The sequence below is a fragment of the Vulpes lagopus genome, chromosome 16, assembly GCF_018345385.1.
Source record: "Vulpes lagopus strain Blue_001 chromosome 16, ASM1834538v1, whole genome shotgun sequence".
NCBI classification, from domain to species: Eukaryota; Metazoa; Chordata; class Mammalia; order Carnivora; family Canidae; genus Vulpes; species Vulpes lagopus.
In genome coordinates this window covers 45,307,215-45,320,281 of record NC_054839.1, presented here as the reverse complement: position 1 = coordinate 45,320,281, position 13,067 = coordinate 45,307,215, and the positions used below count along the sequence as shown (strand labels likewise).

At 36.6% G+C, this 13,067-nt stretch overlaps 1 protein-coding gene across 8 annotated transcripts in view; it reads left to right on the top strand.

Moving 5' to 3' along the window:
* Positions 1 to 13,067, top strand: part of TDRD3 (tudor domain containing 3) — a 162,108-nt gene that overhangs the window by 108,950 nt on the left and 40,091 nt on the right. For all 8 annotated transcript variants that reach the window (XM_041730866.1, XM_041730862.1, XM_041730860.1 and 5 more), the window contains one exon: positions 11,942 to 12,786. In XM_041730866.1, coding sequence (XP_041586800.1) covers positions 11,942 to 12,786 — 845 coding nt within the window. The remainder of the gene's footprint in view (positions 1 to 11,941; positions 12,787 to 13,067) is intronic.

Genomic DNA, 13,067 nt, shown 5'->3' with positions numbered 1-13,067 from the left:
TTACTTCCATTTGACAGATAAATAATAGATTTGAAGTGATAATACATGTTACCCATAAGAACTAAGGAACTGTAACATGGCCCACTGTCTGATTCCCAGCTCAGAACTCTTTCTGTGGTGCTCCGTTTCTAAGTACCTATTGATTTGGGGGGCAGAAAGAGGGAAAAGAAGTGTTGGGAAATATCAGGAAGGGAGACAGAACATAAAGACTCCTAACTCGGGGAAACGAACTAAGGGTGGTGGAAGAGGAGGAGGGCGGGTGTTGGAGGGGAATGGGTGACGGGCACTGAGGTGGTCACTTGATGGGATGAGCACTGGGTGTTTTTCTGTATGTTGGTAAATTGAACACCAATAAAAATTAATTTAAAAAAAAGAGTTTAATTTTAAGACATGTTAATTTTTAAAAATCAAGGAGAGACATCAAGCAGGCAGTTGAATTTAGAGATCAAGTAGAGGTGGAGGAGCCAGTAAAGGAAACTGACAAAGCAGCTGCCAAAGAAGCAGGAGGAGTAAGAGGGAAAGTGAGAGTGTCCATTGAGTTTACATAGCATCAACAGGGTACAGGTGAATGTTTAACAGCAGGCTCTGGGATGATTTTTGTGGTAGAAATATCTCCACTGTGTCCAGTGTCACACCATCAGTAGTTTAACAACCAGCTTCCAGATTTTTCTAAAAATTTGATGTCAGCTCTAGAGCAGTGTTCAAGTTGGGTCCAGCACACCACTGATTGAAAAACATTGATGAAAATAGTGCCAGTGAAGTGGTGCGGTTAGAACACAAGCTGAAGGGCAGCCCAGGTGGCTCAGGGGTTTAGCACCTGCGTTGGGCTCCTTGCATGGAGCCTGCTTTTCCCTCTGCCTGTGTCTCTGCTTCTCTCTCTCTCTCATGAATAAATAAATAAAATCTTTAATAAAAAAAAAGAATACAAGCTGAAGGATAACCAGCAGATAAATGTTATATTGGCATTAAAATGAGTATTTTAAAGAGATTGGTAAAAAAAAAAAAGCATAATTAGTATAGCATGAAAAAGTTAAGCCATATGCTTAGGATGATGGGTGATCTCTCTTCCTGTCTCTCGCACTATATTTTTAAAAGGTTACATTTTATTTTTATGATATATGGAAAGCATAATCATTTAAAAACTACTTGTGTTTATATGTACCTCCAAGGCAAGAGACATAATCCTTGGTCTTATATTTTATAATCTAAGTCAGAATTCATTCATACAGAATAAATTTGTAGAGAAAATTATAGACAAATTTTCAGAGCCAAAGAGTTCGTTCTCATTACAGAATATACACAACATATTTTATACAAAAAGCCCAAATTTGTATCATGATTGTTTTGAGGTAAAAAAAGAAAAAAGGGATAAAATGGCTGAAATATAGACATAGAAATATTAGAAAGGGTTATGCTTTAGTTATGATATGAATTCATGTTCTAGTCAGTTGAGACCAGCTTTTTGTAACAAATACCTTCAATAATTTATTTTTGTTTTGTTTTACTTGTTGGAGAATTATTCTGCAGTAGTTTCAGCTATTCTCCTTGAATCATTTTATACGTCAGTAGGTAACCTCTTGTACCATGGTACTATGGCTTTTTAAAATAGTATTCTAGGGGCACATGGGTGGCTCGGTGGTTGAGCGTCTGCCTTTGGCTCAGGTCATGATTCTGGGGTCCTGGGATTGAGTCCCATGTAGAGCTTCCTGCAGGGAGCCTGCTTCTCCCTCTGCTTATGCCTCTGCCTCTCTCTGTGTGTCTCTCATGAATAAATGAATAAATTATTTAAAAATAAATAAATAAATAATAATAAAATAAAAATAGTATTCTAGCCATAAACAGATATTATTTTGCTTTTTCTTCATAAAAATCCTCTTTCTTTTTTTTTTTTTTGTTTTTGTCCCTGAAATTATAGTGGTTTTAATTTCACTCGCATATTTTGGCTTTAAGTTGTTAAGAGTTCTCACTTTTGTTTTGCTATAGTTTTCTGTGTGATTTGTAAGAAATGTGTTACAGAGATAATATGGAGTCTAAAATTATACTCATGATCCTGAGAAATATTAATCAGCTTGGAGGAAAAGATCAGTTTAGTTCAAGTTTAGTTTCTTATGTTTGACTGAGCTTCCTATATGAGAGTTCTAGTTGTTTTGACACATCATCCTTTCAGTTTTTACAAGTTTGATAAGTGACATTTTAGTCGGTGTTTCCAGTGTATTTTCTGTAGTAAACATTGATATTTGAGTTAAAGCAAAAATAATATAAATTGTTTTTTTTTAATTGTTATTTCTGAATGGTTTCCGACTCGCCAGTTTAGCACCTCTTGTATAAACACTCAGCCTGTTAACAAGGGAACGTTACCTGATTTATGCAATTCCACCAATGCGCAGTTGTACTGAAGGCATTAATGACATTGAGTAGTATGGGGATGATAGTAACACTGCAGTGCTACATTGATTAAAAATTCTTGTGTTATTGTATGTCCAGGATATGCTAGGAAGATGAAATAATCCAGTTTGAGAAGAGTTTTATAAGAAACACAGGTGGGCAGCCGCAGTGGCTGAGCGGTTTAGTGTCACCTTAAGCCCAGGGCGTGATCCTGGAGACCAGGGATCGAGTCCCACGTCGGGCTCCCTGCACGGAGCCTGCTTCTCCCTCTGCCTGTGTCTCTGCCCCCATCTCTCTCTAATAAATAAATAAAATCTTTAAAAAAAATTTCCAAATGCTTGGAGATTTTCTTAAAAAAAAAAAAGAGAAAGAAAAGAAAGAAACACAGAGGTGTGACTGACAGTTTAGGTATTAGAGTTGGTTGAAAGGAAAGAAATAAGGAATGGGCCTGTATAGTTTAGGGTTTAATGCGTTAGGATTAAGAGCTCTGATGACTCAGGTAAGGATGGAGCAACGACAGGAAACATGTCAGGCTCCACAAAGCAATGGCACTGTACCCCATTACCTCATCTTCTTTAATGCTTCTTCACTGGAGGAAAAGAACATTATACCCATAGAGGTGTATTTTTTCTTCTTGCACTTGTTAGAAAATACAGATTACAAGAGATTATGCTACCGTGGTGGTATGAATAGACAGTAGTAATTACCAGGAAAAAAACCTTTATTTTCTAAAATTGTTTTTTCTTTGTAAGAGCAATGCATATTCAGTCTGGGAAATAATGAATGATTATTTATTCATTCCACAGTATTAACTTGAGGCTTACCATGTGGCAGGTACTATGTTAGAAAGGATATACTGGTAAAAGAACACCGTTTAGAGGTCTTAAAGTCTAGCATAGGAGAAAGATTGTGGCATTTCTCTGTTGTGCTGTTATTGTGTATATTGCTGTGCACAGAGCAAGGATGCTTGGCTCAGTCTCTGGGTATAGAGAAGGACCTCCCAGAAAAAGTGGAATCCAAGTTGAGAAGTGAAGAGAGGCTAGAGGCAAGACAACTAGGACATGTTCTGGCACTGTGCAGGCAAGGATGCATGTGTGATCGTAATACACTGAAAATACTCAGAACAAGACTTTGCTCATCTACCAGGAGGCAAAACTCTGTTTTAGAGTGTCTGTTACTTACTGATAGAGAAAAGGCCAAATTGTGGCTACAAATACCCTCTGAAGAGAACAAAATTTGCGTTTAGTGTGTTTACAGGTAGAAGAAAAGTCAAATTAATCCAGTGGCATATTTTACATATGAAATTTGTGATGCATTCGTATTCCTGCAATTTGTTTAATAAAGAAGAAAAAGGGAAAATCAGCTAAGTTAAACATATGTATTCTCATTTAGTGGATTGATTTGTACAGGCAATTATTTTTTTATCCTGGCAAAAAATTTTTGTGGTAATCCCAACCTGTGTTCCACAGGGAAATACTGAAAGTGACTCATGGTTATGAATGATTTAATGCTATTAGTACTTTTAATGTACTTTTTAATTTAATTAGTACTTTTTAATTTAATGCACTTTTTAATTTAATTAGTACTTTTTAATTTAATGCTATTAGTATCTTTTGTTGAGGAGGTATAGCAGGGAAGTTAATAGTGATGTCTGGAAACTGACTGGATGGTTAATCCCAGCTCGGCCCTACTTAGTTGTATCATCTTGGTTAAGCTTCTCCAACTTCCTTAGTTGTAAAATGGGAATGTTATAGTTGTACCCTGAGCTAAGTTGGTCTTTTAACTATATGAGGAATTTTATGTACTCCCGAACAAATTTTTTTTTCTTTTGCATTTGTAAGGACTGGTTTGGACTTTTCATGCCTGTTAAGCATGACTGGAGAATGGCCATCTTTGTAGCTGTATCACTGATGGGTGTTGTGTACTTTTTCAGTGTTTGCATATTTGTTCATTTATAGCAGCAATGATTTTATGCTTCATGCCCCCCTTTTCTTCATGGACTTTTCTCTCTCTGTTTTTAAAGGGAGTTTGGGATACTAAAAGATTAATTCTGTGAACATTGATATCATAAATAAGTTGATTTATGAGCTTAGCCTTAAGCTTAATGTGTGTCACAACTATGAAAGAGTATCATGAGAATAAAAAGAAACTGTATCTTTGAGTAACAAAAGAAAAATGTTGGGGATCCCTGGGTAGCTTAGTGGTTTAGCGCCGCCTTCAGCCCAGAGGTGATCCTGGAGTCCGGGGATCGAGTCCCACATCGGGCTCCCTGCATGAAGCCTGCTTCTCCCTCTGCCTGTGTCTCTGCCTCTCTCTCTCTCTCTCTCTCTCTCTCTCTCTCTCTCTCTCTCTGTATCTCATGAATAAACAAAATAAAAATCTTTAAAAATAAATAAATAAATATTAAAAAAGAAAAATGTCACATTATGGGTAGCCCAGGTGGCTCAGCCGTTTAGTGCCGCCTTCAGCCCAGGGTGTGATCCTGGAGACCCTGGATCGAGTCCCACATCAGGCTCCCTGCATGGAGCCTGTTTCTCCCTGCCTGTGTCTCTACCTCTCTCTCTCTGTGTCTCTCATGAAAAATAAATAAAATCTTAAAAAAAAAATGTCACATCAGATTACTAATGTTCATTTTTGTGTCCTTTTATTCTGGGATTTGCTGTTCTTATTTAGCATAATGGACACCAGTTTTGGAGTATTGGTATATTTAACTTTTCCCCCTTGCAACTAATAGTTATTGGTGATTATGTTTTTACCTGCAAGGATTCTTTTCAGGGACACATTATCTTTATGAAGCAAGTTTCCAGCCCAAGACTTTCGTGTGTGCTATACCTTCTTCTTGGACTACTCTTCCTTTCATTGCATTGGTTCCCTTTAGGGCACAGCCAAAGCACACTTCTTCAGAGAATTTTTCCTCCTAAAATGGATACTCCCACTCCTCCCAGTTTTATATAAAAGTCTATCTATTTCCCTCTTAGTCATTATCATAATTTTAAACTGTGTTGTTAGTTTGTTTACTTAAGCAGAAGTCTGCTTCTTCCCATTATACCTAAAGCACCACAGGATAGAGAGATTATGAGTTTTACTGCTGCTTTGTATATAGTGACTAGATGTGTTGACACTTGTCCATAGTCCGTGCTCACTTAACTATAGTATAGAGTAACTGAATGAAGAAAATAGGTAGGTAGCATTATTCCAATTTTAAAAGGTCACACCGCTGCCGTGTGGTAGAACTGGGATTTAAGTTTGATTGTCAGTCTAATTCCAAAGTCCCTATATGGGCCACGAGAAAAGCAATTTCACAACTATTTCTAATTGATTCTTCACCAGAATCTTGTAATAAGTCTAATTATCTGCACTTTCCAGATGAAGAAACTGGAGCTCTTTGTGGCTTTGTCAAAGACGCAGTATTCAGAAGTGGAAGAATGAATGTATTTGGCCTGAGCTCAGTGTTTCTATGTTGTGCAGTGTTTCTTTGTAACCTCTTGAATTCATTCTAACTCTGTCCCAGTATGCTTTGATGCAAACCTTTCTAAGAGAAAGTAAGACAGAAAATGGATTTTCTATTTCAGTGTTGCTCCCTTAGCAGAGCCCAGGTGACAGTGTTAAACAGGTAATGATTTTGAACTTAGAAGCTTGTTCCATTCCCATTGTTTTTAGTAACTATATCTTTCTTTTAGCAAATACTTCCTGAATACCATCTGTTTGCTGTTTTATAGGTAGGCACTGGAAAAAACAATGCTGAGTAAGACTTACACTTCACCCTCAATTTGGTTAATATAATATTATGTATTATATATATGGTTAATATATAATAATATTTAAAGTACCCTCCTTTAAAAAATAAAGAGCATGCAGTATCAAAATGATAGTGACGTTTTTACTAAAACATTCTTTCTGCTCTATTTTCAACAACAACAATAAAAATAAATGCAGACAAAAAAATAAAGCAAGGGAATGATCCCAACTAAAGTTAGGGTTTGGTGGTAGGGGAGATGTGTAAATAGGGAAGCAATTTATCATCCAATATTATTTAAATTTGTTTGCATAATTATAATGCTAGTAATAATAATAACTGTGACATCCCACATTTACTGCATGCTTATTAAAGCCAGATATTGTTCTAAGTACTTTGCATGTATTAACCTAGTTAATCCTCTGAGGTAGACTCTATTGTTATCCCTGTCTTAAAGATGAGGCTCAGAAAAGTTTTATCTTGTCTAAGATTACAAACCTATTAAGTGGCAGAGCTGTGGTATAACCTATGCAGTCCTTCTCCAGAGGTTGTACCCTACACACTGCTATCTCTGATTCCAAATACCTGTCCAACTGTTAATAAGGGTTTTAGTTTTTTTCTGCATTAACGGATAGAGACTTAATTTTAGGTCAGGATTCTGGTAGTATCCAAATTTCCCTGGTATCCAATTTTTTCAGCCCATCAGGGATTGGGAAAAAGCCTTTGTGATTTCTGCATTTCACCAGAAATGAACAGATGTAGGCGATAAAATTATAGCTAAATGTTGTTAGTTGCATTGTTTTGTTTCTCTGGGTAGGCAAGTTGGCATAGTGGAAAATAGTGGCTTCAGTTAGATTTGATTTTAAATTCTGGCATCAACATTCTGTAGCTTCTAGCCTTCTTTATTTCTTTATTTGTAAAGTAAAGATAATATTGTCCTTCAAGATGATTGTGAGAATTACATGAAATAATGTAGGCAAAAGATCTTCAGAGTAGAGTTAAGCACATAGTAAAATCTTAATAAATATTAAGTCACTTCTTCTGGTAGATATCTCAGAATAAATTGAAGAATCACCTTGGGAAGCAAAATGTACCTGATTTTCTGCTATAAAATTCAGGTACATCTACAACTGGAAAATGAATATTCAGTGAAGAAGTATTAATATTTTAACATGCCTGATTAATTCAGCACCTTCCTATATACAAACCCAAATAATTTGTGGTAATTAATAAATTCATTTTTAATGACCCTTGCATTTCAAATCATGAGAATATAAAACATAATCAATTATCTTATAAACATACATTTGAAACTCATAAGTCAGACAGAACTCATACAGCAATCTTTTATTAGTTTTCATATGAGCTTTTTTATCACTTTGATCTTTTAGAGGTACCTGACTGATTCAGTTAGTGGAGCATGCAACTCCCGAACTCAGGGTTGTGAGTTCAAGCCTCACACTGGGTGTGGAGACTTCTTGGGGAATCACTTTGTTCTTCTAGAGGTTTTCACAGTTTATCCAGTTTTTGATGAATTTTTCCATGATTTTTTGCTAATCTTGCCCCTTTTTTCTCCTATTTAATATTAAATGTTACCGATTTCTATATATATTTCTGTTTCATGTTTCTTCAGGTCATTAAAAACAATTTTATTCTACTGCCTGTATAGAAAAATATCTCAGTATATTTATTACTAGAGTGATTGTAGCCTGCCTGTGGTGTTGAGTAGTATTATGGGTGATTTGAAATCATCATGCCTTCTGAAGAAGTGTGGCAGAGAGCAACTAGATTCTGAGTGGAGAACTGAGGAGCTTTCCATTTGATTTTGGTGCTATTTCTTTATTTTATTTTTTATTTTTTTAATTTATTTTTTTATTGGAGTTCGATTTGCCAACAGATAGCATAACACCCAGTGCTCATCCCGCCAAGTGCCCCCCTCAGTGCCCATCACCCAGTCACCCCAACCCCCTGCCCACCTCCCTTTCCACTACCCCTTGTTCATTTCCCAGAGTTGGGTGTCTCTTATGTTTTGTCACCCTCACTGATATTTTCACTCATTTTCTCTCCTTTCCCTCTATTCCCTTTCACTAATTTTTATATTCCCCAAATGAATGAGACCATATAATGTTTGTCCTTTTCCGATTGACTTGTTTCATTCAGCATAATACCCTCCAGGTCCATCCACGTCGAAGCAAAAGGTGGGTATTTGTCATTTCTAATGGCTGAGGAATATTCCATTGTATACATAGACCACATCTTCTTTATCCATTCATCTTTCAATGGACACCGAGGCTCCTTCCACAATTTGGCTATTGTGGACATTGCTGCTAGAAACATCGGGGTGCAGGTGTCCCAGCGTTTCACTGCATCTGTATCTTTGGGGTAAATCCCCAGCAGTGCAATTGCTGGGTCATAGGGCAGATCTATTTTTAACTCTTTGAGGAACCTCCACACAGTTTTCCAGAGTGGCTGCACCAGTTCACATTCCCACCAACAGTGCAGAAGGGTTCCCCTTTCTCCACATCCTCTCCAACATTTGTGGTTTCCTGTCTTGTTAATTTTCCCTATTCTCACTGGTGTGAGGTGGTATCTCATTGTGGTTTTGATTTGTGTTTCCCTGATGGCCAGTGATGTGGAGCATTTTCTCATGTGCTTGTTGGCCATGTCTATGTCTTTCTCTGTGAGATTTCTGTTCATGTCTCTTGCCCATTTCATGATTGGATTGTTTGTTTCTTTGCAGTTGAGTTTAATAAGTTCTTTATAGATCTTAGAAACTAGCCCTTTATCTGATACGTCATTTGCAAATATCTTCTCCCATTCTGTAGGTTGTCTTTTAGTTTTGTTGATGGTATCTTTTGCTGTGCAGAAGCTTTTTATCTTGATGAAGTCCCAATAATTCATTTTTGCTTTTGTTTCTTTTGCCTTCATGGATGTATCTTGCAAGAAGTTGCTGTGGCTATTTCTTTGTTTAAAATCACATTTTCCACAATTTATTAATTGAGCATCTTCTGGTATTTATTTAATAGGATAGCTCACTTTCAAAATTCTTACTATGGTATCTGACTTCATTACATAATCTAAGAAAAGATATTGGATTTAAGGACATTTCAGGAATGATGCAACATTTAATGACCTTTTTTCTTGGCTTACTGTTATTTTATTTTAGGAAAAAAATGGATGTATATGAAAACTATGTTTTTTTAAAATCACAGTTGTAGGGACTGAGTGGCTCAGTGGTTGGGCCTCTGCCTTTGGCTCAGGGTGTGATCCCAGGGTCGAGTCTCACATCTGGCTCCCTGCATGGAGTCTGCTTCTCTCTCTGCCTGTGTCTCTGCCTCTCTCTCGTTCTGTGTCTCTCATGAATAAATAAATAAATAAAATCTTTTTTAAAAAAATCACAGTTGTATTTTCTCCTTACTTAGTTTATTTCTAAACTTATTTTTAATTTTTTTTTTTTTTATTTATTTATGATAGTCACACAGAGGGAGAGAGAGAGGCAGAGACACAGGCAGAGGGAGAAGCAGGCTCCATGCACCAGGAGCCCGACGTGGGATTCGATCCCGGGTCTCCAGGATCGCGCCCTGGGCCAAAGGCAGGCGCCAAACCGCTGCGCCACCCAGGGATCCCTCTAAACTTATTTTTAAAAGTAGTTTTCTTTATGGATTCTTCTCTCACTGTACTATCTCAGCATAATAATAGAGATAAAGTATATTCATTATTAGTAAGTTACTTGTTTTACTCTGTAATCTAATGTACATCATCAAATAATTATGGAAATCTTTTCCTTTTTTTTTCTTTTAGAAGAATTAAAATCAAATTCTCTCACACCTACATTCTGTATACATGATTATCCAGATCCCTATCCATAGTCCAGGATACTTAGTTACTCTCATGATGACCTAAGTTACTTGTACTTCCTGACCATCAGAGGTATTGGTGGCTCTAACTAGAATACCTTTAAAATTTCATTCCTAAACGTAGCAAATCTAAAATGCTCACTTCTCAAATATCTATTCAAACCTATTGACAGCAAATAAAATATCTTCATATTTAACTGATTTTGGAAGCTGAAAATCTTCTTCAACTCACAAGGGACCTATTTCTATCCCATAAATCTCATAACATCTTTATCTTGAGACTGCCCTAGAGACTATTGGTAATGTATATAAAGTGCTAGTATGTGGGGCCTAGTACACAACAGATAGTCAGCAAGAGGCAACTGCTGTTCTTATTCTGTGAGAATGACTGGAACAAATGCTGGTACATGCTTTCTGCTGAAAATGCTCATTTGTGTCCTCCTTATGTTCACTCTTCCTGCTTCCCTAAATTATCACTCCTGGATAATAATGCCAGAGAAACTAAAGGTGACCATTTTTCTTCTCTCTAAAGAAAAATACAATATTGATTACAATTGTTAAAAATAAGATATTTGTGTAATAAAGCAAATTTGGGAAAAGGTGATTTTTAAAGAAAATCTCTAAGTAGTCTTGGCCACTGTTTGAGATCTTGCATATATGAAAAAATATATATTCTTTGTCAAAATTAATGGGTGATTTGGCTGGGTATAGAATTGTACTTAGGACATAATTTTCCTTTAATTTCAAAGACACTTAAAGCCCCTAGATTGGCTTTAGCTTCCAGTGGTTCTGTTGAGAAGTTTCTTGCCATTTTGAGTCTTGGTCTTTAGACTGTGACTTATTTTGCCATTCAGGAACTTTTAAAGGTCTTCTCTTTATCCCTGTTGCTTGAGACATTTTACCTGGTACCCTTTGCCTCCAGTGCCTTTTGCAGATGTACGAAAACTGTTTTGGTTGTCCCAGTGATTAGGGAATATGCTTTGGTATTTAGTGTCTGGATGACAGAAAGGTTAATTTTCTTGCAGTGCAAGAAACAGTCTCACCCAAAATCTCAGTAGTGCCACTGTTGAGAAATATCGTGACCCTTGTGTATGACAAGAGAAACAAGACATGTACACCAAAGACCAGTCAATATGTTTGGTGATAGGGTTATAGACATGCTACATAAAACAATGGAGGAAGAAAGTGTAAATGACAAGTTAACAGATTGAAATAGAACAAAAATCCCTACATGAAACACAGCCATTAAGTTATCATTAAGTTATCTTTGTCACTGCTTTGGATTCCTAATTGAACATTATCTGCACAATTGTGCTTAATAATATTTTTGATACTTTTTTCTGTATTTCCAAGTGGTACCTCCTCTTAATTACTTTGATAAGTCAAAAGCAATTATTAATTATCTTCTGTAGTAAGGTATCTATTTGTAATCTAAACACTTAGCAACTCCAGATCCAGGCAGGTTAGAGGAGTAACATTTTTGCAAAGGCTAGAACTTGACTGACATTGAAGGCATACATATTTAAATTGAAACAAGATTCCAGGAATTGGGCAAAGGTTGTACTTAGCAGCTTTATAGCAGCATCTTAGCAGTTTGCAATTCTTTTTCATTAATGTCTTGGGAAATGAATGACCAGAATAGCGCATGTAGATAGCTATATTATAAGAATGCAAACATCCAAGGACAAAGACAAATTCCTTTTGGATCATCCCTCATTTTCTCATGGTTCATATCATTGCTTTACTTTACTAACGCGCCTGACCAGGAAAACTGGACATTAGAAACAACAGAACTCTAAGGAAGTAGAGGGGGATTAAGATAATGAGGTGGGAAGGTAGTGGAAAATGTTAAAATAAATAATTTGATGATTTGTATTAATAATTTTTTAGATATCTTTAAATCACTAGATATTACTGCAGAGTCTTCATTTTAATATGTATATAATACCCTTGTACTTTTCAGAACCTAAATCACAGCCACAGCAGCTTCATCAGGGACAACACAGATTGTCAAATACTGAGCAAAATGGAGTAAAAGATAACAATCAACCAAGACATCTTCCTCGAAATGATACCAGACAGCCAAGAAATGAGAAACCTCCTCGTTTTCAAAGAGACACCCAAAATTCAAAGTCAGTTTTAGAAGGCAGTGGATTACCTAGAAACAGAGGTTCCGAAAGACCCAGTACTTCTTCAGGGTCTGAAGCATGGGCTGAAGACAGAATCAAGTGTGATAGACCCTACTCTAGATACGACAGAACTAAAGAGCCTTCATACCCTTTCAGTTCTCAGCACGACGGTGCTTTTAAAAAAAGGGATAACTCTATGCAAAGCAGATCAGGCAAAGGTCCATCCTATGCAGAGGCAAAGGAAAATCCACTTGCTCAAGAATCCACTGATTATAATAACCAGAAACGTGGGAAAAGAGAAAACCAAACAGCAAATCCTGATCATTTTTATGACAGGAAGCCACGAACAAGTAACGAAACTTTCAGTGGTGTAAAAATTGAAAAACATTTTAATGTAAATACCGATTTCCAGAATCCTGTCCGAACTAATAGTTTCCTTGGTGTTCCAAATGGAGAGACAGACATGCCACTGAGGGGCAGGCGAGTGGGACCGATTAAGCCGGCAGGACCCATCACAGCTACACCTTACGATGATAAAGTATTTTACAACAGTGGGCCCAAAAGAAGATCTGGGCCCATTAAACCAGAAAAAGTACTAGAATCATCTATTCCTATGGAGTATGCAAAATTGTGGAAACCTGGAGATGAATGTTTTGCACTTTATTGGGAAGACAACAAGGTATGCATGCTGTCAAGCTATCATATACTAATATTACTGAATGTCGCATTCTAGCGAGGCCATAGAAGGCCATTGCCTTGGGACTGGGACTTTGGTTCTATGGCCGTACATGTTTAAGGTCTTTGAGCAGGTTCATAGATATGTAATTTATAAAAAAGGAAAAGTAAAATATTTAATATGTTTTATGGATGTTTAGGGAGAATCAGTCTCAAAATTTGGTTAGGTAAGTTCTAATTTTAGATTGTATATCAGAGCAGTATTTAAAGGTGATGAAGTGAAGT